At 41.3% G+C, this 24209-nt stretch overlaps 1 protein-coding gene across 1 annotated transcript in view; it reads left to right on the top strand.

Annotated features, from left to right (window-relative positions):
* The window catches only part of URI1 (URI1 prefoldin like chaperone), a 45042-nt gene extending 31093 nt beyond the window's left edge, over positions 1 to 13949 (top strand). Inside the window, exons 5-11 of the mRNA XM_039327637.1 lie at positions 1082 to 1173; positions 1584 to 1644; positions 3421 to 3598; positions 5150 to 5417; positions 7398 to 7540; positions 11066 to 11339; positions 13101 to 13949. Of these exons, the coding sequence (XP_039183571.1) occupies positions 1082 to 1173; positions 1584 to 1644; positions 3421 to 3598; positions 5150 to 5417; positions 7398 to 7540; positions 11066 to 11339; positions 13101 to 13289 (1205 nt within the window). The 3' untranslated portion in view covers positions 13290 to 13949. The remainder of the gene's footprint in view (positions 1 to 1081; positions 1174 to 1583; positions 1645 to 3420; positions 3599 to 5149; positions 5418 to 7397; positions 7541 to 11065; positions 11340 to 13100) is intronic.
* The last annotated feature ends 10260 nt before the right edge of the window (positions 13950 to 24209 follow it).

The raw sequence follows: 24209 nt of genomic DNA on the forward strand, positions 1-24209 counted from the left end.
GATCTTCTATATTTACTTCTGTTGTCTATTTTTATTCATCTGTTCTTTTACTCTTTTCTTCAGTATTACTTATATAAGATGTTCTTGTGTTTTTGAATGCTTCCTCAAGGACCTTAGGTTTAGGATGGATCCAAATTCAGCTTCATTGAAATAAATGGAACTTGGAGTCTGTTGTACCTAACAAGTTTAATTAATTAGAATTGTGGTGAATATTCTTAGCACTCTTAAGATAGTATACTTGTGAATAAGGGCCAGGAACCATCTTTTAGTGGAATAAATATGTAAGGTAGGAATCCATCTTATCAGGAAACAGAATGTTATGGAACTATCATTAGTGTACTTGATGGCTAAGTGATTTAATTTTTTTATAATCACATTGCTAAAGAACAACATTTTATGTACTGTGTTATGATATGGCTTTACAGATTTCTGATATCACGAATCATCTAGAATTCATATGCAAGGCCTATATTGAGGGGAAAAAATTTTGTTGCTTCATTTTACCTATTTGAAATTGGATTTGCACACAGAACTACCTCAGATATTACTTGAATTATAGTTCAGTATTACATGTACAACCAAGAACAAGCTACGTTCCTTGTCCTTCCATGCATCTAGGGAAAACAATAAACTAACTTAGTCTTTAGAAGAACTCTGGTTTGTTTTGTACAAATCAAATAGCAATTTAAAATAAGTTCTAGTCAGTATTTAAACACTTCAAAGAGGAATTATTTTCGCAATCTAGAGTTGATTTATATCTGCTATTCTTATCTGTACACATTAAACACTCCGGCATCCAGTGAACTCAAGTAAAAATGTATTATTCTCTTTCCAGATATCAGGGCAAAGGCAAGACCAGTAAAAGTCCTGACACCAAATAAGTTACACAGGGACATTTTTCTCATCCATGTGACATTAGCCTTCTATAGAGAGATCAGAGAAATGTTAACATTATTTGTGAAACTTTGGGCGGGAAGAAAAAGGAAACAGGATTCATTTTTTTTCTGTAAATATACTTAAAATTACTTTTTGGTGTGAGATTACTCTTGTATCATTTTGCTGCCTTCTTTTGCCATTTCAGGCGTAAGAAAAATGCTGGATGATTTGGGCAAAGTCATGAAGAATTTTGAATCCAGAGCTGAATTCACTGAAGACTTGCAGAAAATGAGTGATGTAAGATATATTTCACAGTGCCCACGGGGCATTTTAGAAAAGTAGTTCAGAGAATGCAATTATATCGACGGGACGTCTCTACTCTAACATGCTTTGTTAGGCACAAGGGCTAGAAGATGGGGACATGTTTTGGACAAGGTTGGTGTTCATCCCAGAGAGGCACTCCCCTTAAGAGTCAGAATTGCACCTTTAAAAAGAACCGAACTAGGATATACAAGCTCAAAATAAATCAATTCACCTTGCATCATGTTACAAACAGTCCTTGAAGTTTCTTTCAATTTGTGCAAAAATTTGTGCGCCGGATGTCTAAACCAGTTTAAAAAGAGCCCCTGGAGTTCTGCTATTGGCTAGAAATAATTGCCCACAAAGTATAAGTTGCCATATACTAATTTATATATTTTTCCTGCTAGGCAGCAGGTGATATTGTTGATATCAGAGAAATAGCAGAAAGCGATGAGGCTGAAAGTAAAGGTGAGCGTTATTTCTCTATCCTAATTTTACAATAGCAGTTAGCGTGTGGAAATGCTTCTGTTCTGTTTATGTTCAGTATAATGCTAATCTATTGCCACTTTAAAGTAGTGACCTAGAACATATATTCATGTACTAGCATGTTTACAGAGTTAACCAGTGACCATGTAGCCTATCCTAAATAAATAAAAGTTTTTATGAGGTTCTTTTTTTTTTTCCCTGAAAGGTTGCTGGACTTTCTTGCAAAATGTGTCACGTTTGAGGTGCTCAAAATTGACTGCAGTCGTCAATTGATTAGCGACTGCAATTGTAACTGTCAACTTGGTCATTGAACAAAGCAGCCCCTAAGTGAAGCTATGGCTGTGCTTATGATCTTAACTTCAGCTTTTCTTCGCTTTACAGACCTCCAAAGGTCATAAATGCGAGGATGGGTCTCAAAGTTACTTTTTTCATTGCTGGCCTAACTGTGAATCCTTGTTGCTAAGCAAGGTTTACTGGTGTGAGATTCTGCGGAGACCTAGATGGCTTCAGAGAAAGGAACACCATGAGTCATTTATTTTACGATATTATCATGGTTCATTGCTAAAGTGTCAGAGTGTGCACAGTCTTATTACATGAGATAATCCAGGGGTAAATACAGTGTTCTATAGTAAAGGGTGGTTTATCTTACACTATCTATAATATCATACACCAGGAACAATATACATACACGTGCTAATATCGCGGGATCCAACAAACCACAGTTACAGCAGGAAACAGAAGGGAGAGAACACATCAGCAGAGCCTTCCTGTTATACAAAGGCTCATAAAGAGACACAGACCCTGCTGAGTCATTCCCATCGTTACATCTTACATTACATAAGCTGGTTAGCTGTTAAACCTTGGCATAAAGTCTATGCACTGCACTCACAGGGAGTAAAGTTCAGTCCCCACCATCTGGATGGTCTATAAAAAGTCCCCTATCTGGAATTTGAAAACGTGGCTAAATCTTGGATTAGATGGGCCTTTTATTTTTACTTATTTGTATCCCGCTTTTATTATTTTTTTACAAATAACTCAACACACCTAATACTTCTTCCTCCTCCTATTTCCCCCACAATAAAAACCCCGTGAGGTGAGTTGGGCTAAGAGAGAGTGACTGGCCCAAGGTCACCAGTCGGCTTTCATGTCTAAGGCAACACTAGAACTCAAAGTCTCCTGCTGATTGGCCCAAAGTCACCCAACCGGCTTTCATGGCTAAGGTGGGACTAGAATTCACCGTCTCCTGGTTTCTAATCTGATGACTTAACCTCTAGACCAGTGGTTCTCAACCTTTCTAATGCCGTGACCCCATAATACAGTTCCCCATGTTGTGGTGACCCCCAACCACTTATACATCACCGGGTGCCAGGGGCATGGCCAAAGAAAATGGGAAAAAAATGGCGGACAGCCTTGCTTGGCGACCCCCGTGAAATGGTCGTTCGACCCCAAATGGGGTCCCGACCCACAGGTTGAGAACCACTGCTCTAGACTTAACTGCTCTCTTTTGCTTCATCCAGGATAAGGCGGCATGATTAATAATGGATTGTGCTGAATCCCCTCCCCATTGTCTCAAGTTACCGTTCTTTGAACATAATATAGGGTTTCATATTTGGATAATGGCAACCCTCTATTTGTTTGCTATTGTAGCTCTGGTTTACTGGCAGACCGACATGAAAGCTTTAATAAAACCTTTGAATTGTCTGGTAATTATGTTTACCAAAGCAAACATCACAACAAAACACTTATTTAATTCTTCAGGAAAATGCAGAACTGCTCACAAACCTCATTCAAAACCAAAAATCCTTGCTTTTGAGGCGAATCTTGATGAGCGTGGAAGTGATAAAAAGCCCAATGGGGACTTAAAATCAGAAGAGGACCTCTGGGCCCGACTTGATGAACTGGAAAGTCAAGAGCAAATCCTTGGTGACCTCAACAGGTATTATTTTAAGCATGGACTATTGGAGTTTTCAGAAAAAGGGAGAATATTTAGTAAAGAAGCTGCGCTGTGAATAGGAACCCTTAGAGAAAGGAATAAAATTGGAGGCTTGGTTAGCTTATTCTTTAGGTGCTTGAATTGAATTGGATCCAATTGAATGCTTTATTTGGCCAAATTTGATTAGACACACAAGGAATTTGTCTCCGGTGCAGAAGTTCTCAGTGTACATTCAAAGCAACAGTATAATGATAATCACCATCATCATCATAGTAATAATTAAAAATCTGGTTCATTGATATTGCAATACCAGGTGATGCACGAATTGAAGAGAAACAACTGGAAAAAAATAACAAAATACCGTGATCTGCAAATTGAAGTTGAGCAATTGTGGAGGAAGAAATCAATGCTTGTACCAATAATAATAGTAATAGGTTGTCTAGATACATAAAAATTTTGAACTTATCAGACCTGAATATTCTGACTTTGCAAAAAAAACACCTTACTTGGAACTGCTTATATACGCAGACACTACTTAACAGCTCTTAGGTCCTTGGTTAGGACTTGAATTGTTAAGTTTTTACCAGTTCCAGACTGTGAATGGAACCGAAGATTAACAACAATAATAATAACAACAACAGCAGCAGCAGCAGCTTAGGTTCTTGATTAGGACTTGAACTGTTACGTTTTTACCAGTCCCAGGCTGTGAATCGAATTGAAGGTTAAATCTTAATACCAATAAGAGGAGGGGATGAAAGAAGATAATAATAAGGATAAATAATAATCCTACGGTCATACTACATGAGTAAATACACATTCTCCCCACTACTTGTTAGGACTATTGGCAATCTGAACCTTGTATCAAGGAGTGACACAGTCGACACTTAAAGCACATCATTCTCGACTTAAATGATTTGTTCTTCTTAGGGATTTGTAGTTCTGCAAAGCTCTGCCAGTTTTCCCAAAATATCTCAGGAATGACTGTCTTGGGAGAAAGAATGAAGGTAGTGATGGTTGGTTATGCTGTTTATAAGTAACCTGCCAATTTAGAAGGCATCTCAGTGTCTAACAAATGGCAAGAGGAGAAGGCTATCACTGTAGGATTTTTTGAATGTCCCAGTCCTCCCATTGGAGAAAATGGTTGGACACTGGCCTGATTTAGCAATATAGGACCTTTCTTATGTCTATGGAGATTCTCAATCATCAGGTCCTGGTTGTCTGAAAGGTGCTTTTCAAAAGGCACCTGGGATTTCTTGAACTGAACTGAATTGAAGAAGCTTCTTGAATGAGAAGCGAAACGTTTTCAAAGAAAAAAAGCTAAGAAAGTCCTGTTGCCTTTTGAAAAGTTACTTTGGGACCATTTTTCTTATGGTGCTAGAGGATCTTAAATAGTCTAAAATCATTAGTCTGATTTAATTATTGTTTGGCGAAACAAAAAAACAAAAAATCCACAGCTTAAAAACAGAGCAAGACATACTTATGGTCACCTATTTATCTCAGGACTTAAAATCAGTCTTCCATTTATTTTTCTCACGCTGCTCATTCTTTCCCCAGGATTTCTGAGACTAGTAAAGCAAAGTCAGAAGGCGCCTCTTCTTCTGAAGAAGAGAGAGAAGACAACAAGTTAAACCCGGATGTTCTTCAGAGGGAAGAAAAACCTCATACTCAGGGCAATGTTCAGAAGGACATAACCAACTTTGAATCGTTCAGAAGTCAGGTTAATGACCCCAATCACTACTGCAGTGACGATGAAGATGATTTCGCCATTAGTGAGAATGCTGTGCCGACAATATATTTCTCCCACACTGTGGAACCTAAAAGGGTTTGTATTGTCAAGAAGACTTGTGAAGCAGTCTTCCCTAGCTCAATGTCTTTCAGATGTGGTGAACCTGGATCACTCAGTTTGATTGATCAAATTCTTGGAGCTCCAAGTCCAACACATGGAACCTTTGTATTATCAAGAAGATGTGTTGTGAAGTAGCCTTCCATAGCTCGGAATCTTCCAGATGTGATGGACCTGGAACTCCAAGAATTCTCAGTTACAAATTCTTGGAGCTCCAGGTCCAACACATGGAACACATGGAAATTGTTTGTATTATTAAGAAGATGTGTTGTGAAGCAGCCTTCCGTAGCTCAGAGTCTTCCAGATGTGTTGTAATTGGAACTCCAAGAATTCCAGACCTTTGACCATACTGAGAACTCTTGAACTTGTTCCTCTGGTATATCTGGAGTTATACTACCAGTTTGGGGAAGCTATAATGGAGTATTGTGGTTGCTTGATGCTTTCCTTCTGACTGCTGATCGCTGGTGTGGTGTGTAGTAATACATCCGTCAACATCAGAGTAGCTACAGGACTGTATATGTTAGCCAAGCTTGGAATGTTGATTGGTTGTTTTCAGTTTTAGCCTTTCCAAATGGAGACATTTTTATTGAGTGGTAAGAGAAAAACTAAACATGACCAATCTATCTGTAGCGCTGAGAAAAGTAAGCCTGTCAAGAAAGTATGATGGAAGTTGCATATCTTTTAGTAAGTGATGTATTTATTTCTTGCCCAGCTGTAACCCCGTTGAACTCATTAGTTTTATTCATGAGGAAGGTTCCATAAATTCATTTATCTTTTTAGCGGGTGGTGTTTTTGCAAACTTTGAGAACTCCTGAACTAAGCCATTTTTAAAAGAACTGTAGTTTACTGACTTGGCCATAATTAGTTAGATTCACACCATCCTATAAATCATATATACTACATTGGTTACAAATACAACGCTGAACTGTGGTTTAATGCTATATATGGTGCATAAGAGTTGGATTCAGGAAGTTACTTTCTTTGACATACAAGGAGATCATAATCAGCTTTTCTTTCCATTTTCAACTCATTGTAGTTTAGTGGTACACATCTCCTGGACAAATTGTGTTCACTCTTAATTAAGAGAATAACCCTAACCCTCTGACCTTACCTGCTAATGCTGGCTTATTTCTTTAAGACAACTATAATTGCAGGTTTGCACATAACAACAGACTACAAACCATAGCTTCTTAGAAATGAAAGCAAAATTCTCTAGCTTCTTATAGCTTGGTTAAAGGAAGGTTTGTATAAAAAAAGCAATATACAACTTCACAGATATAGTGACATATCACACAGAACTAAAATTGTGGTATGGTAGGGTAGGGTAGGGTACAGTAGGGTAGGGTAGGGTAGGGTAGGGTAGAGTAGAGTAGAGTAGAGTAGAGTAGAGTAGAGTAGGATAGGGCTGGAAGGGACCTTGGAGGTCTTCTAGTCCAACCCCCTGTTCAAGCAGGAGAACCTATACCATCTCAGACAAATGACTGCCTAGCCTCTTCTTAAAAATCTCCAGTGATGGAACGCCCGTGATTTCTGGAGGCAAGCTGCTCCACTGGTTAATTGTCCTCGCTGTCAGGAAGTTTCTCCTTAATTCCAGATTGCTTTTCTCTTTGATCAGTTTCCAGCCATTGTTTCTTGTCCTGCCTTCAGGTGCTTTGGAAAATAACGTGACCCCCTCTTCTTTGTGGCAGCCCCTCAAATACTGGAATACTGCTATCATGTCCCCCCTATTTCTTCTTTTCTTTAGACTATGTTGGTAGGACTTAAGTGGGTCACATGAACACAACCCTTTGTGTGTTCACTAAACCATGTTTATTCCAACATTGGCTTGGTATGAACCAAGCAACTTTTGATATTGTGCTTCTTTTGATTTATGTTTTTTTGTCTGGCAGGAGAATAAGATTTTGTTTTTGTGCCGTTCCCTTCCTGAATGCTCACAACTACTGTGTGTTTTGACATCAGGTACGAATAAACACAGGAAAAAATACCACTTTAAAATTTAGTGAAAAGAAAGAAGAAGCAAAACGGAAACGGAAGAACAGCAACGGAAATGGACACGGGACGACAGAATTGCCAAACATTAAAACGCCGGCAGACATTTATCGGTATTTATTTATCGGAACATTGTGACTGCTAACTTCCTGCAAAGGGTGTATGTGTGTGCTTTTGCAGCTAATCTTAATTGCATTGAAATAATATGTCTACAGGAAGTCCTTGGTTTATAATCATTTGTTTAGCGACTATTGGAGGTTATAACTTCAAACTGAAAAAAATGTGACCACTGGTCCTTGAACTTTATAACCATTGCAGCATCTCCATATTCCCACAATCGTGATCAGAATTTGGATGGTTCCAACCAGCCTGTGACAGATTTTATCTTCCTGGGCTCCAAGATCACCACGGATGGGGAGAAATTAAAAGACACTTGCTCCTGGGAGGAAAGCTATGGCAAATCTAGACAGCATACTAAAAAGCAGAGACATCACCCTGCCAACAAAAGTATGTATAATCAAGGCCATGGTTTTCCTAATTGCAATGTATGGCTGTGAAAGTTGGACCATAAGAAAGGCTGAGCGCCAAAGAATGGAGGCCTTTGAACTATAGTGCTGGAGAAGACTCCTGCGAGTCCCCTGGACTGCAAGGCGATCAAACCGGTCAGTCCTGGAGGAGATCAACCCTGACTGCTCTTTAGAAGGCCAGATCCTGAAGTTGAAACTCAAGTATTTGGGCCACCTAATGAGAAGGAAGGACTCACTGGAGAAGAGCCTGATGCTGGGAAAGATTGAGGGCAATAGAAGAAGGGGATGACAGAGAATGAGGTGGCTGAATGGACTCACGGAAGCAGTAGGCGTGAGCTTAAATGGACTCCAGAAGATGGTAGAGGACAGGAAGGCCTGGAGGAACGTTGTCCATGGGGTCACGATGGGTCGGACACGACTTCGCAGCTAACAACAACAACAACAACCAGCCTGTTATTATAATGGTTGCAACATCCCAGGGTCATGTGATCACCATTTGCAACCTTCCCAACTGATCTCTGACCAGCAGTCAATGGGAAAGCAGGATGTGCTTAATGATCACCTGAGTCATTTAACAGCTGTGATGTTTTGTTTAACTACTAGGGCAAAATAAAGATCATAAAATCAAGCGTAACTCACATAAATGCTTTGCTTAGCAACAGAAATTTTAACCCTAATTCTGGGTCATAAATTGAGGACTGGCTGGTATCTTGCTACACCTTTACATCTTTTAGGCATGTCTGTTTCGTGGTTTTCACACTTCATAGTTATTTATTCTATAAATGATCCTATAAAATGACATAAAGAGACTTGGGGAAACAATTAAACCCTGGTTCATGCTATTTGTCTGTCAGTTTGGAGGCAATGAACAGGTATGGCTGTCCTATTTTAAAATGCAAATTATTAAGAGAAACTCAACATAAACTTCCTGTTTGGAAGTTAAAGCAAGGGATAGTCAGGATATTAGAATGTTAAAATCATACAGAGATTGTGGGTCGTCAGTATGATTTCTCAATATTTTTTTACTCCTGGAAAAGTTTTGATAGAACATCACAAGCTTTTAATCGTTTTACCTTTTGTGAACTTTTGTTTGAATGACCTTATACTGACTTCACTCTCAGATCTGCAGCCGCTAGATTTTGCTTTTATATTCTCAATTATTGTGAATGTAACCAAACCCTGACGCCTATTCTGTAGGTTTTCATAGTTCTATAACTAAGTATAACTAAACTTATAAACGTATTCCAACTTATAACTAAATTGGACTTTTGATTGTTCAAAGATCCATCGCTGAAAGGGAAATTTGCTTAGCCTTAGCAAACTATCCAAAAGTGGATTTCAATTTTCAAGTTAGGAAATCAGTGTTCTTAACATTTCCTGTGGCATTTTAAAGAATAGTTTCTCAAATGGTCAGTGATTAAGACAGCTGGAGATAATCATTATTTTATGGGTAATCTACATGGGGGCAGAAAGCTAGTTTGAAATATAACATGGAATCAGTCGGGTTCAATGTTCCATCTCACATGCATATGTCTGTCTTAGCATCTGTAAGGGCTGAATCTGGTGAAATGATACCAAGCAAAAACCCAGGCTAGACATAACTTATGTAAACATGACTGGTTGTCTAGGGTCACTTGCAAACCAGCAACTGTCCTTTAACTCAGAAGGGAGGAGAATGACTAGGGTTGAACTAGGAACCACAGAGTGTAAATTATCAAGTTTAAAGCATAACAATATTGACTTAATGTATATGCAGAGGACAGATCATTTACTTTTATGGCTTCATTTTTTCTCTCTGATATCTGTTCTAGCCAAGTCAAGGTACAGCAGGGGTCTTCAAACTTGGCATTTTTCAGACTTGTGGACTTGCAGAATTCCTCAGCCATCTTGGCTGGTTGAGGAAATTCTGGGAGTTGACGTCCACAGGTCTTAAAGTTGCTAAGTTTGTAGACCTTTGAGTTAGTCTTCAGGCTTTGTAAGCCAATTCCTAAATAAGTGGTTCAGTTTTTCGGAGGTGATGTTTACCGCCAATTTTTGGTGTGAAGCCTGACCTTGCCCTTGTGTTAAGAGTTGTGTCCAGAGAGGTGCCCTTCGACACATATGGCATGGTAATATATGACACGTGTGATAGTGTATATCTTTGGCGTTGAAGGCTTACATGTGTTCTGTCAGAGAGGCCATACATGGACTGATAGTCCTTGACGTACGACCACAGCGAGCCCAACATTTCTGTTGCTAAGTGAGACAGTTGTTAAGTGAACTTTCCCCCATTTTACGATATTGCTTGCCACAGTTGTTAAAGTGAATCCAGGTGGTTGTTAAGGGAATCTTGCTTCCCCATTGATTTTGCTTGTCAGAAGATGATGACATGATCCCAGGACTGTGGAACCATCATAAATATGAATCAGTTTCCAAGCATCTGAATTTTGATCATGTAAGCGTAGGGATGCTGCAGCAGTCGTACGTGTGAAAAATGCTCCTAAGTCACTTTTTTTCAGTGCTGTTGTAACTTCGAACGGTCACTAAACAAACTGTTGTTCGAGAACTGCCTGCACTTTGTCAGTTGCCAAACAGGCACCCTCTATCACAAACCACACTCAGACGAGCATGGGACTTAACCCCGGTTTAATGACCCAAAATCTTAACTTTTCCTCCGGCCTTCAGAATCCATCTGAACCTTGCTACTTTTTCGCACTTTTTTCCCTCAAAAATGATTAAAAAGAGTAAACTTTCAGGCTTCACATTTGAGTATCAACTTTATCATCAGAGATTAAAAGCACGTTCTGCTTATTTATTTATTTTTTTTTAAAAAAGGAGATTACTTGTATGTTTTGTTAAATCCCGGCAAGCAGGGACGTTTACTTTCAAAGGAAAAGGGGTGAGCAGTGATTGAGAAGAGGCAGAACAGCGCCTAGTTTGCCGAGTAGGACCCACCCATCTTGGGTATCTTTTTAAAAAAAAGGATAAAGGAGGTGTGAAGGAGGAGCAGGTAAAGCCGTAATGTAATTGATTTGTCCCAAAGATGGAGTGAAATTATGGTGAATTTGTCACCACGCTTTTCTCCTCGCTTCTTCCAGATACTTTATTAAAGCTAACATTTGTCCTCTGCAGAGTCTTTGTTGACGTTGTGAATGGAGAATATGTCCCTCGTAAATCAATTTTGAAGTCTCGGAGCCGGGAGAACAGTGTTTGCAGCGATACCAGCGAGAGCAGCGCCACCGAGTTTGACGACAGGCGAGGTTTTTTGAGAAGCTTGAGCTGTGAGGAAGCAACCCACAGCGACAACAGCGAGGGCATCTTAGAGGAGGAGGAGGAAGAGGAGGAAGAACGGTGGGAGCACAACCCGCTTTCCAAAAAAGCACCTCCCTTGTCGGGAATGTATGAGGTAAAAAGTAGGCCCCACAGGATTCAAGAAAGACAGTGAAGACGATTAACAGGTGGTCCTCGGCTTACGACCACAGTTTCTGCTGCTGCGCGAGATAGTTGTTAAGCGAGCTTGGCCCCATTTTACGATCTTGCTTGCCACAGTCTTGAAGCGAATCAGTGCCGCGGTTTAAGTCAGTAACATGGCTGTGAAGTGCATTCGACTTCCCACGAAGGTCGCCAAAGGGGTCACGTGACCCCGGGACGCTGCGACGGCAGTAAGGGTGAAAAACGGTCATAAGTCTCTTTCCTCTGTGCCGTTATAACTTCGAATGTCAGTAAAGAAGTGGTCGTAAGTCGAGGACTGTATGAAATGGTATGAAATTGACATTGGGTGCCACCTTGCTTCTGGGTCCAATTCAAGATGTCGGTTGTGACCGTTAAAGCTTTACGTGGCCTGGGGCCTAATTGCCCATGGAACTACCTTCATCCCGTTACATCAGCCCGTCCCACCTGGTCAGACAGGGAAGGTGTGTTGCAGATCCCGTCAGTTAAAGAGCTCCAGCTGGCGGGGTCCAGGTAGAGAGCCTTTTCTGCTGTCGCTGCCATCCTGTGGGATATTCCTCCCCCCAGAGGTCAGACTGGCCCCCATTCCCCTGGCCTTCTGGAAAGGAGTCAAAACATAGCCCTTCCCATGCTGGCTGGGGAATTCTGGAAGATGAGTTCCACACATCTTCCATCTCTCAAGGCTGACAAACACTGCATTGATGAATGGCACAGATATTCATACATTGTTTTGTAGTAATAGTAGGAAAATGTCCGTCCTTCCTTCCTTCCTTCCTTCCTTCCTTCCTTCCTTCCTTCCTTCCTTCCTTCCCTTCCTTTCCTTCCTTCCTTCCTTCCTTCCTTCCTTTCCTTCCTTCCTTCCTTCCTTTCTTCCTTTTTCCCTCCACCTCTTTGTTTCTTTGTTTCTTTCCTTCCTTCCTTCCTTCCTTCCTTCCTTCCTTTCTTCCTTCCTTCCTTCCTTCTTTTCCCTCCACCTCCTTCCTTCCTTCCTTCCTTCCTTCCTTCCTTCCTTCCTTCCTTCCTTCCTTCCTTCCTTCCTTCTTCCCTCCACTTACTTTCTTCCTTCCTTCCTTTTTCCCTCCACCTCTTTCCTTCCTTCCTTCCTTCCTTCCTTTTTCCCTCCACCTCTTTCCTTCCTTCCTTCCTTCCTTCCTTCCTTCCTTCCTTCCTTCCTTCCTTCCTTCCTTCCTTCCTTCCTTCCTTCCTTCCTTCCTTTTCCCTTCCACCTCTTTCTTTCCTTCTTTCCTTCTTTCTTTCTTTTTCTTTCCTTCCTTCCTTCCTTCCTTCCTTCCTTCCTTCCTTCCTTCCTTCCTTCCTTCCTTCCTTCCTTCCCAGTCACCAGGAGACAGTGAGTTCTAGTCCAATCTTAGACATGAAACCCAGCTGGGTGACTTTGGACCTTATCTCCCAGCTGAACCCACCTCAAAGGATTGTTCTTGTGGGGCAAATAGGAGGAGGAAGGAGCATAATGTATAATTGGCGACCTTGAATTATTTATAAAAACATTCAAGGTGGACTAATAAAAACAAACAAACAAACAAATAATGACTCTTTGGAACATTTATCCCTTCCCTCCCAGTTTCGTCTTGGATTGTGCCCAGTGGAAGCCAACGTTGATAAACTGTGCATGGTTGTGTGAGGTTCTTTCGGGGGCTTTGAAAGAAAGATAATTTAACATTTATGAGATTATTCCAGGAACGTCCTCTTTTTCTTGCAGGCTTTCTCAGGGACGGTCGTTGAGAAGGAACTTTTGTCGCCCTCCACAATACCACACCCCGTCATGGCTCATCCTGTCCTGCCAACCATCTTGGAACGAAACTCCGAGGAGGTTCTTTGTGAAGCTTCAGAAGAAACGACAAAGAGGGTTTCAAAATTCAAAGCTGCCCGAATGCAACAGAAAAGCTAGATCCCACGTAAACGGGGGACGTTGTTCAGCTTCGCAAAAACGAGGGGGGCAAGGGATGGTTCGTATCTAGCGAGTAAGGCGACAGATTGCTTTGACTTAATATCATTCATACTTAGACCTCCTGTTGATACTCCTTTTTATTTTTAAACCAACACATCTGTGAAGAAACATTTCAGAAATCTCCTTATTTTCTTAATACCCCCCCATGTGCAGTCAGCACCTTCCTCCATGTTTGCCTTACAACAACAGCACGTGGGATAGTTTTCAAAAGAGTAATTCTCACGAAGCTTTTGGGTTGTGCGCATTCAAAGCTAAACGCAAGCAGTTTCTGTATCAGGCGTGAGGTTTCAAATACCATTCGGGCTATTTGAAGGACAGTTTTCAGCTTTCAGGTAGAACCAACCATTCTACTTCATGACTTGCTTTAACATTTTAAAGTTCTCTCCCCCCCCCCCCATATCCCTTATTGTTTTGAAAGGTTTGCTTTTAGATGTCTGCTGACAAATCATTTCTTTCCCACAGGTAGGAAACCTCTGATGATTTAGTTGTATAGAATCTATGAAACAGAATGCTGCGTTCATGTATTTTGCAGGGATGTTTCTTTGAAAGGGAAAAAAAAATTGTATTTTGTAAAATTAAACTTTTCGAGTAAAAATTGAAGAGAAGTGGAGGGGGTGTTTCTCAAGGGACGTAATGTTCTCAGGTGGAAGTTTCTGGAAATGTGACTTTTCTAAGGCAAAGCAGTGGACCGTTTTTTTTTTTCCTGGTTTGGAAGCACTCTGTGTTAATGTCAGGGGGCACCGGCAATTCATGAAGAATTCTTAGTTTGTGTTTACAAAAATACACCCTTAGTGCAAGCTAAGGAGACTGGCTCAGATGGAGACTGCAGCCAAGAAATTAAAAGACGCTTGCTCCTGTGGAGGAAAGCTATGGCAAATCTAGACAGCATACTAAAAAGCAGAGACATCACCCTGTCAACAAAAGTACGTATAGTCAAGGCCATGGTTTTCCCAGTTGCAATGTATGGCTGTGAAAGTTGGACCATAAGAAAGGCTGAGTGCCAAAGGATTGAGGCCTTTGAACTCTGGTGCTGGAGAAGACTCCTGCGAGTCCCCTGGACTGCAAGGCGATCCAACTGGTCAGTCCTAGAAGAGATCAACCCTGACTGCTCTTTAGAAGGCCAGATCCTGAAGTTGAAACTCAAGGACTTTGGCCACCTAATGAGAAGGAAGGACTCACTGGAGAAGGGCCTAATGCTGGGAAAGATTGAGGGCAATAGAAGACGGGGACGACAGAGAAGGAGGTGGCTGGATGGAGTCACTGAAGCAGTAGGTGTGAACTTAAATCGACTCCAGAAGATGGTAGAGGACAGGAAGACCTGGAGGAACGTTGTCCATGGGGTCACGATAGGTCGGACACGACTTTGCAATTAACAACAACAACAAAAAGTCCTCAGGATGGCTACAAGAATGCATATGAAGACCTTGTGTCACGAATGAACTTACAGCGGTTGGCAGCATCTACCTGACCTTAGCTGATCTTGAAAAGCTAAGTAGGGTAAAGATATGATTAGTATTTGGATGGAGCACCTACAGGAAAACCCAGAGCTATAGACTAGAGAGGTAAGTAACTAAAGAATAGACGTAAAGGTTTGCCCAACTCTTAACGGGCGGTGCTCCTCTCTGTTTCTTAGCCAAGAGAGTCAGCGTTGTCTGAAGACATTTCCGTGGTCATGTGGCTGGCATGACTTCATGTCAAGGCACACGGAAAGCTATTGCCTTCCCACCAACATGGTACCTATTAATCTACTCGCATTTGCATGTTTTTGAACTGCTAGGCGGGTAAGAGCTGAGGCAAGTAACGGGAACTCACCCTGTAACACGGCTCTTGGGTTTCAAACCCAAGCTGTCAACTCTCCAGTTGACAAAGCTCAGCGTCTTTAACCACTGAGCCAGCGTGGCACCCCCCGACGATGAATTTTGAAGCAGTCGAAGACCGAGATAGTACTCTATCTCTTACTATTGCTACGGCTATAGTGTTGGAATGAGAGGATCAGTTGCTTTTGAGTAGGAGTAAACGTGAGCTTCCCACAAACTTGAGATCAACTCCTGGTGGGTTCAAGAGAACATCCGTGTACTTTTCCTGGAAATGAAATAAAAGGGGGTTTGCATTGCCTTCTTCTGTAGTTGTTGCTTTACGTCACCTGACAGTTCCCTAATTTCCAGCAGTCGGGAAAGAGGTCTGGAGAGGTCCTGAATTTACATTCAGTTTTATCCTAATAGGATCGTCCTCCTGATCATTTGAATCAGTCCCAGATTATAGGAAGAGCATTCAGGTAAAAGAGAGTTTAACTCTGTCTGAATGAGAGCCAGTTTGGTCGGGTGGTAAAGGCACCAGGCTAGAAAGTGGGAGGCTGTGAGTTCAAGTCCTGCCTTAGCCAGGAAAGCTGGCTGGGTGACTTTGGGCCTGTCTCTCTCTCTCTTTCTCTCTTTCTCTCTCTCTCTCTCTCTCTCTCTCTCTCTCTCTCTCTCTCTCTCTCCATTCTCTCTCTTTCTCTTTACTCTCTCTCTCTCTCTTTACATTCAGATGCTTGACAACTGACTCATATTTATGACAGCTGCAGTGTCCCGGGGTCATGTGATCACCTTTTGCGATCTTGTGGACAAGCAATGTCAAGGGGTAAACCACTTCACAACCACGTTGCTAACTTAACAACTGCAGTGATTCACTTAACAAATGTGGCGAGACAAGTCGTAAAACGGGCAGCTTACTCACTTAACAAATTTCTCACTTCACAACATAAATTTTGGCCTCAATTGTGGTCATACCTTGAGGACTACCTGTACAAATAAATCAAAATAATAATAAAAAAATAAAACGTATGAAAACTGGAAAGGGCATATTTTATGCTCAGCACCAGTCTTTCCATACTTTGAGCTTTCTAAGTATTCAGTGAAATATCTGAAGGCAGTGGGGAGACATGAGCACTGATGTAAAATATTGTTTTCATTGGCAAGGAGGATAGGAGAATGATTAGGCATGCCAGACATGGTACTAAGCTGAAGGCTTGCTCTGCATAATCTACCAAGCTCTGTTTTTTTATTGATGGTTTATTTGGCTGTTGGAAAAAATATTCCAATGCCATAATGCGTCCATACCTATAAAGATCAAAATCATGCACAGTTATTCCCTGTGACTCTATGGAAGTGAAAGTTGGATTTTAAAGAAACAAGATAGAACAGTGGTTCTCAACCTTTTTAATGCCGCGACCCCCAACTGGTCGTAAGTCGAGGACTACTCAACCGGTCGTAAGTCGAGGACTACTCAACTGGTGCAGCACCGTTTGCAGAATGGGACTTTTGGCGGGCTCAGCAGGGCAGAGACAGCCTGGACAATTCCTATTGGCTTTTGAAAGCCAATAGAATTAGACTCTATTCAAGAGAGTCTATTCTGTTGGCTTTCAAAAGCCAATAGAATAAAAGGGAGTAGCACAGATAAGGAAAAGGGGGAAAAAATGGCGTACTGCATTGTTTGGCGACCCCCGTGAAATGGTCGTTCGACCCCAAATGGGGTCCCGACCCACAGGTTGAGAACCACTGAGATAGAAGGAGAAGTCTAGTATTGGAGAAGATTCCTGAGGATACCGCTGACAAACCAATGGATCATCAAACAAATCAACGCATAGTTCTTACTCAAGGCACAAATGACCAGATTATCCTACTTCAGGCAGATTACATGAAGACCCAGCTCTTTAGAGAAGGCTCTGATGCTAGAAAAAATGGAAGGAAAAAGAAGAGGATCACCAGTGGCCAGGAGGATGGACTCAAAGTGTTGATGAGGACATCATTGGGAGAGCTGAAGGACCAGGTTAGAGACATCAACATGGAGAAGATCTATCTACATGGTCCTTAAGAGTCAACAATGACTTGATGGCACATAATTATTTGACTGAATTTGGACATAAGTCACGAGTGACAAGCCAGTGAGTAGCTAACACATCATACTAAGCCAAAAATAGATTATCCCCATTCTTTTGCTCACCAGATTGTATGGACTCAGCCACAACTGCCATATGATTCCTGTGTCAATTGTTGGCTATGGGAAAGCCTAATCTCTGCAGAGGCCTCCAATACGACAACAAATTAAGTGTTTGGATTGCAGTAGTGTTGACCCCTTCTAAATTAGAAAAAAAAAACCACAAATTAAAAAAAAACTTGATGGTCCAAATTCTATTTTGCCCTCCTCTTGACTCTTTTTCTGAGAGAAAAGGGTGGGGATTGGAGTGTAAGCTTGCAAACATACATCTTAATTGGATATCTCAAACCTTTTTGGAGGTGTTAATCATTAGCTTGATACATGCTGAAATGTAGATTTTATGGCTCTAAAGCATATTGCAGTTAGTACTAAAATAAGCCATCAATGCCAGTCCACCCTCTATTCACGGCTAAATATTTAAAGGAGGTTATTTATAGCGTCTTTAATGAATTCTTGGCTAAACAAAATGAAATTATGTCCTAGAAAAATAGAAGCTATTTTGTAACCAGAAACGGTGCATCTATAAAATACAGTGCCATGAATATGTATTTTAAATAACAAAAGGGGCGAGATCTAATCTGCCAGAGCTGGTTAATTAGAAAAAATATTGGTCCTAATCCTGAATGTTTGTGTATATATAAATATATACATATATAGTAAATTCCAGTGCTTTTTACCTGAAGCCTAACTGCTTTGTTATGCTTTTTCATCCTTTTCCAGCTGCCATTATCAGATTCTCTGCAATTTTTCCTTTTGCATTCAGCGTTCAGCAGTCCTTTAGGTTGAGGTATCATATTAATGGCTCTAGGACAGTCCACATTGCGTTTATCTGTGATTTGCTTAATCACAATTTATGGAATAAATCACAGTTGGGCAGGTTCATAAAACCTCTTTTAAGTCACCAACCGTGGGTTATAAACTACAGGTAGTCTTTAACTTCACAATCAACTTCGTTTAGTGACGGTTCAAAGTTACAAGAGCACTGAAAAAAAGTGACTTGCGATCATTTTTCACATTTACGGCTGTTGCAGCGTCCCCGTGATCACACGCTCAGAATTCAGATGCTTGGAAACTGGCATGTACTTACGACAGTTGCAGTGTCCTGGGTTCATTCACCTTTTGTGACCTTCTGACAAGCAAAGTGTATGGCAGACATGTCAAACACAAGGCCCGGGGGCCGTATGCGGCCCGCGAAGTGGTTTCATGTGGCCCACGAAGCCATCCTGGAAACAGTGAGGGAACAGCCCCCGCTGCCTTGGCCCTGGCCCAGGCTGGCTGGCCGGGAGCCAATGTACAATTTTGTGGTGGCCATCTATGCTGAAACGCATTCAGTCTCCCTCTGACTTTGCCCTGGTACCCATCACAAACAACCTGGCTAAGGAGAGCAAGCACAGCAGCAGCAGCCTTGAGGAGGAGGTAACTGCAGTTGGGTGCCCCCTTGAGAAAGTGGGGCTGGGCTTGGTGCCACGGGTGCTTGAGGGCCAGGCTGGGCATTTGACCTCTGCTGCCCAGGGCTCCGGGCAGCCCGCACCACCATCCAGCCCCCCCCGTGGCCTGAGAGGAACAGTGAGGCTCCTCCAGTGGACCATGCCTTGGCACTTGCCCTGGTCCTACCCCCTTCTGCCAGAGACCCTCAGATCTGTCCCACTCCTGCCCAGGCCCCCACAGGCACCCTTGACGCGAACGATGTAAAGCTGGCCATGCTCACCCAATAGGCCACATCCACTCTCTCCACACCCACCCAGTAGGCTGCACCCACCCTGGCCACACACACCCGCCCTCCCCGAGGGCAACTGCAATGCTGATGTGGCCCTCAATGAAATTGAGTTTGGAACCCCTGATCTACGGGGAAGCCAGGCGGACTTAAGTGTGTTACTAATTCAGCAACTGCAGTGATTCACTTAACCACCAGGACAAGAAAGGTCATAAAATGGGGCAAAGCTCACTTAACAATTGTCTCTTTTAGCAACAGACATTTTGGGCTCAATTGTGGTCTTAAGTCACCTGTGCAAGGTTGGATTTGCCAATGCTAAGGAACACAAAACCCTGTTCAGCTTTGCATGTTGCACGATCAAAGTATAATCAAGAGGCTGATCGGAATCAAACACCATGGTTGGCTGAATAAAATAATTGGTTTGGCCAATTAATATTCTAAACCAGGACCAGGCAAAACAGAGTGCCCAAACTCAATCTTGCTGGATTTTGGCTTAATATTAGTTTGATCTGCGCAGTCTTAATCTGCTTAAACTGAATCTTTGTAAGTTACTCAGTAAACCATGCTCAAAAGGACCAGGGCTTAGTGCAGTGTATAAACCTAGATGGTACGTTAATATAGATCCATTTTCTATCGGGTATGTAACCCAATGGCATCTACAGAACATGAGAGAGGTGTGAAACAACCAAGAAATAATAATAGTAAACTTTAGGGGGAAAATAAAACAATCATCAAAATCGGGAACAATCAAATGAACACAAGGAATCCTTGCAACAGTAAATGAAGATGGGGAAAGACAATTGTTTTAATGCAGTTTAGGTCTGGGGGATGTTAGTCTAGAAAAGCAAATGGATTTTTTATTATTGTTATATTTTACAAGAATATAGTCTCCCAACAAATTTGTAACTCTCAGGGACTTACATTTCAAAATAGGAGCTAGTCTTAAAAGAAAGGGTATGAGTGAATGTTTGGTATGCAGTATTTCTGTGTTACAAATAGCTCTTTCTAACCCACATTAACCCCATGATATGTGAATTTTGCCAACTCCCACTGTGTCTTTTAAATCAAATCCAGCACATCACCAAGTGTGCTCTAATTTCTAAACAAACCCATCTTCTGGTGGAAATCCTTTAATATTCTACTGCAAATTAGACAATACAAGATGAATGAAGTATCTTTGTTAATTATAGAGTTTAATTGATCAAAACTACCGGACATGGTTTTATTTATAACAATTTCACGCTAGATCAGATACTATAATATTAACCAGCATTTAATTTTTTTAAATGAAGGTTAAGATACACATTTATCTCAATAGCTGGATGATCAGATATACAACAATTGTCTTTATTCAGGGTTACAGTGACATTGATGGGATGTGTATGTGTGAATATGAATTGCGGATTATTGGATACAGAGTGAGTTGGTGCACTATACTAAGAGTTGACCCTTGATAATTGGGTATACCACAATTGGTTGACACATGCTGACTGCAAAGCAACCAAACCATATGATGTTTCAGCACCATGGTTGAATTTGTTCACTTCACAAACAATATTGGGTTGGGTTGAGTTGGTCTCCACTTCTGGTGGGCTCCAAATCAGATGCTGGTTCTTCTAACATAGGAACTGGTGGCTACATCAGCAATGTGCTAAGCCCTAATGTGGCTTTGTTGAATTTGGCTCTGATGTGAATACAAATAACTACAATTCATGCTTTATAATTTAGCACGCTATCTGATCCCCAGCCCATGGTGAATTATTCAACAAGTCATGGCTTAGGCTTCATGTGCCACCTCAACCACAGGGACTTTTCCCAACCGCATCCTTACATGGGCTACAATTATCGGGAGTGTATGTGTGCATGCATTGCTTTTAGACAACAACAACAACAACAACAATAATAATATGTAATACCATCAAACATCCACATCTGCCTATCCCAGGTCCTGGGTAAAGACTCAATAGGTAGACAAAATGCCAAATCCAGTCTGAACATCTGGCTGACTGTGCGATGATCCATAATAATAATAATAATATAATAATAATAATAATAATAATAATAATAATAATAATAATAATAATAATAAAGTTGGAAGGGACCTTGGAGGTCATCGAGTCCAACCCCCTGCTCAGGCATGAAATCCTACACCATTTCGGACAAATGGCTGTCCAGTCTCTTCTTAAAAACCTCCAATGTTGGAGCATTCACCGCTTCTGGAGGCAGGTTGTTCCACTGGTTGATTGTTCTCACTGTCAGGAAGTTTCTCCTTAGTTCTAGGTTGCTTCTCTCCTTGATTAGTTTCCATCCGTTGCTTCTTGTCCTGCCTTCAGGCGCTTTGGAGAATAGCTTGACTCCCTCTTCTTTGGGGCAACCCCTGAGATATTGGAAGGGTGCTATCATGTCCCCCCTCATCTTCTCTTCATTAGACTAGACATACCCAATTCCAGCAACCGTTCCTTATATGTTTTAGCCTCCAGCCCCCTAATAATTTTTGTTGCTCTTCTCTGCACTCTTTCTAGAGTCTCAACATCTTCTTTACATCGTGGTGACCAAAACTGGATGCAGGATTCCAAGTGTGGCCTTACCAAGGCCTTGTAAAGTGGTATTAATACTTCACGTGATCTTGATTCTATCCCTCTGTTAATGCAGCCCAGCACTGTGTTGGCCTTTTTGGCAGCTGCAGCACACTAACCCTTCACTAACCCTTTCTCCTTCATTCAGTCCCCTTATGGAGTTCCAGCTTGATTTTTCATCCGCACGTCTCTTGCAATCCAGCTCTGTCGGATCACAGCCCTGCTGTTTGCCTGTAATTAATTTTGCATGCCGGTAGGTAGCAGTGCCGAGCAGAAGCTACAAGAGAAAGCTGCCAGTCAATGCTGATAATTTATTATTCATTTCTGTTATAGGTGGGGTGTGCAGCCAGTTACAGTAATAATTACTAAGACCAGAGTGTTTCCTAGGCAACCGATTTCCCCCCCCCTTCATGCTGTACGCCTGTAAAGCATGACAGTGCTATATTCTGAGGTTGGTTGCCCTCCTGCTGTTCCAGGTTTGAGGTTAGTTACAGCATCATAAGGGTCTCTCAAGCATAAAGAGCTCAGGCTGGGATTAAAGCCCAGGCAGAATGCTATCAACCAGTCTCTTCCTCTCCTGTTTCACTTTTAAGTAACAAGGTTATAAAAATGCAAATGCCATTTCTAGGTGGGTTGATATAACTAATATCACTAAGGATTCCTTTAAGTTGGCAAACATTCTTGCTCTCTCCCTCTCTTGTTTTTAAAGGGAAAGAACAGACACAAAGTCATTTCGCTTAAAAAAACAAAACAAAACCCAGCACACAGAAGTCTTTTTATTCCCTTCTGGCAAACTGAATGCTCTTTTCCTCTTTTTCTAGGATTTCTTTTTCTTTCTTTCTTTCTTTCTTTCTTTCTTTCTTTCTTTCTTTCTTTCTTTCTTTCTTTCTTTCTTTCTTTCTTTCTCTTTTCCTTCCTCCCTTCTTTCCTTCCTTTTTCCCTCCATTTCTTCCTTCCTTCCTTCCTTCCTTCCTTCCTTTTCCCTCCACCTCTTTCTTTCTTTCTTTCTTTCTTTCTTTCTTTCTTTCTTTCTTTCTTTCTTTCTTTCTTTCTTTTCTTCCTTTTTCCCTCCACCCCTTCCTTCCTTCCTTCCTTCCTTCCTTCCTTCCTTCCTTCCTTCCTTCCTTCCTTCCTTTCACTTTCTTTCCCTCTCCTCTCCTCTCCTCCTCTCCTCCCCTTAATATTTTAGCTGTCATATACATTATTTGGTTTTACTGTAGTATAATATATAAATCTAGTTACTGTAGTGTATTCTTAGCACATACCCACAAAACCGTTATTATGAAATAAACCATGGCTTAACCGTGTCCTATCCATGTGGTAGAAATCTTTGGACTAAGCTCTTTAATTACAAATATTTTAAAGATGGAATGTAGGAAAAATGAGAGGGAGGGGCTAAATAGGAAAATGTTATCCTTCACTATTGAGTTAGCCTCCCAATTTGCCTGCTACTTTTCTTTTTATGAAGCCATTCATGCCAGCTTGGTTTGAGGTATGGCAGGGATTGGACAGTGGGCCTTATGCATGCCAGCTATACCATCTTCTAATGAGTTATGGGTCTTTACAGTGTTCAATGCCACTCAGAGTGAAGACAGAATTTATTTAAGTGTGCTGGCAGCCTCAGGATCATTCAAGTTTCCTAACCACCCAGAGCCAAGCACTATTCACTTTTCCACCTTGCGTATATATTGCAGCGACCATGTGCAAAAAGCAGGAAATGGATGAATTGGCACAACGGGGTTCTCCAATATTCCAAATTTTGCTCACCGTCAGCTCCAGTTCTGTATCCCATTCATTCTGGTTTTACCATTACCAAGTATCCTGGACAACTTTTCCTATGGTTGAGAACCCCTTAACTGAGAGGCTTAACTGGATTTAAGTTAGGCTTGAAAATAGCCACCAGTTGGCTGGAAAAGGGAGGTGGGAAACCCATTGCTTTCCAGTTGTTGATTTACAAGTTGTAGCCACCAATGATGAATTATGCTGGAACAGTAGTCTAATATGTGAAAGATCATGCACAGAAGCCTTCCTTTACCAGCTGTACAATTGGTGAAGAAACTATCAGCAAATAAGGATGGTATCAAAGCTGACACTTCGCCAATAACATGACCTTTGGCCAACGGTGGACATCCACCTTGCTTTCCAGCATCACTCTATCTCATTAAAGAGTAAATCATTCCAAACAAAAAAAACCAATAACACTCTACCAACAAACCAATCCAAGAGATGTCACTCTTTACTGTTTCCTAGAGATGACTTAACAGAGGCAGCAAAAATAATGTTTATTCACAAGCTTATTTGCTCAGATGCAAAATTCTGCTCCTTAGCTTAATCATCATTGCGGCCTTACAGCCAGATAATGCAATATATACCAAATATAGTTTGCATATTTTCAGGAACAACCACGTTTCTGAGACGTACATATAAAGTAAGCAGGAAACACCATAGAATGGCATAAAATAACAATACAAATAATAGCGGTGATCAACCACTAGTATTCTCCTTCAGTCATATATGAGACAAATAGAACCAATACAGGCAGAGAATGGAGGAACCTGGAACATCAGAGTTCTGGTTAGACAAAAAAAAGCTACA

This window comes from Crotalus tigris, unplaced genomic scaffold (genome assembly GCF_016545835.1).
Source record: "Crotalus tigris isolate CLP2741 ecotype Arizona unplaced genomic scaffold, ASM1654583v1 scf7180000024362.2655971311:6658466, whole genome shotgun sequence".
In the NCBI taxonomy this organism is placed as follows: domain Eukaryota; kingdom Metazoa; phylum Chordata; class Lepidosauria; order Squamata; family Viperidae; genus Crotalus; species Crotalus tigris.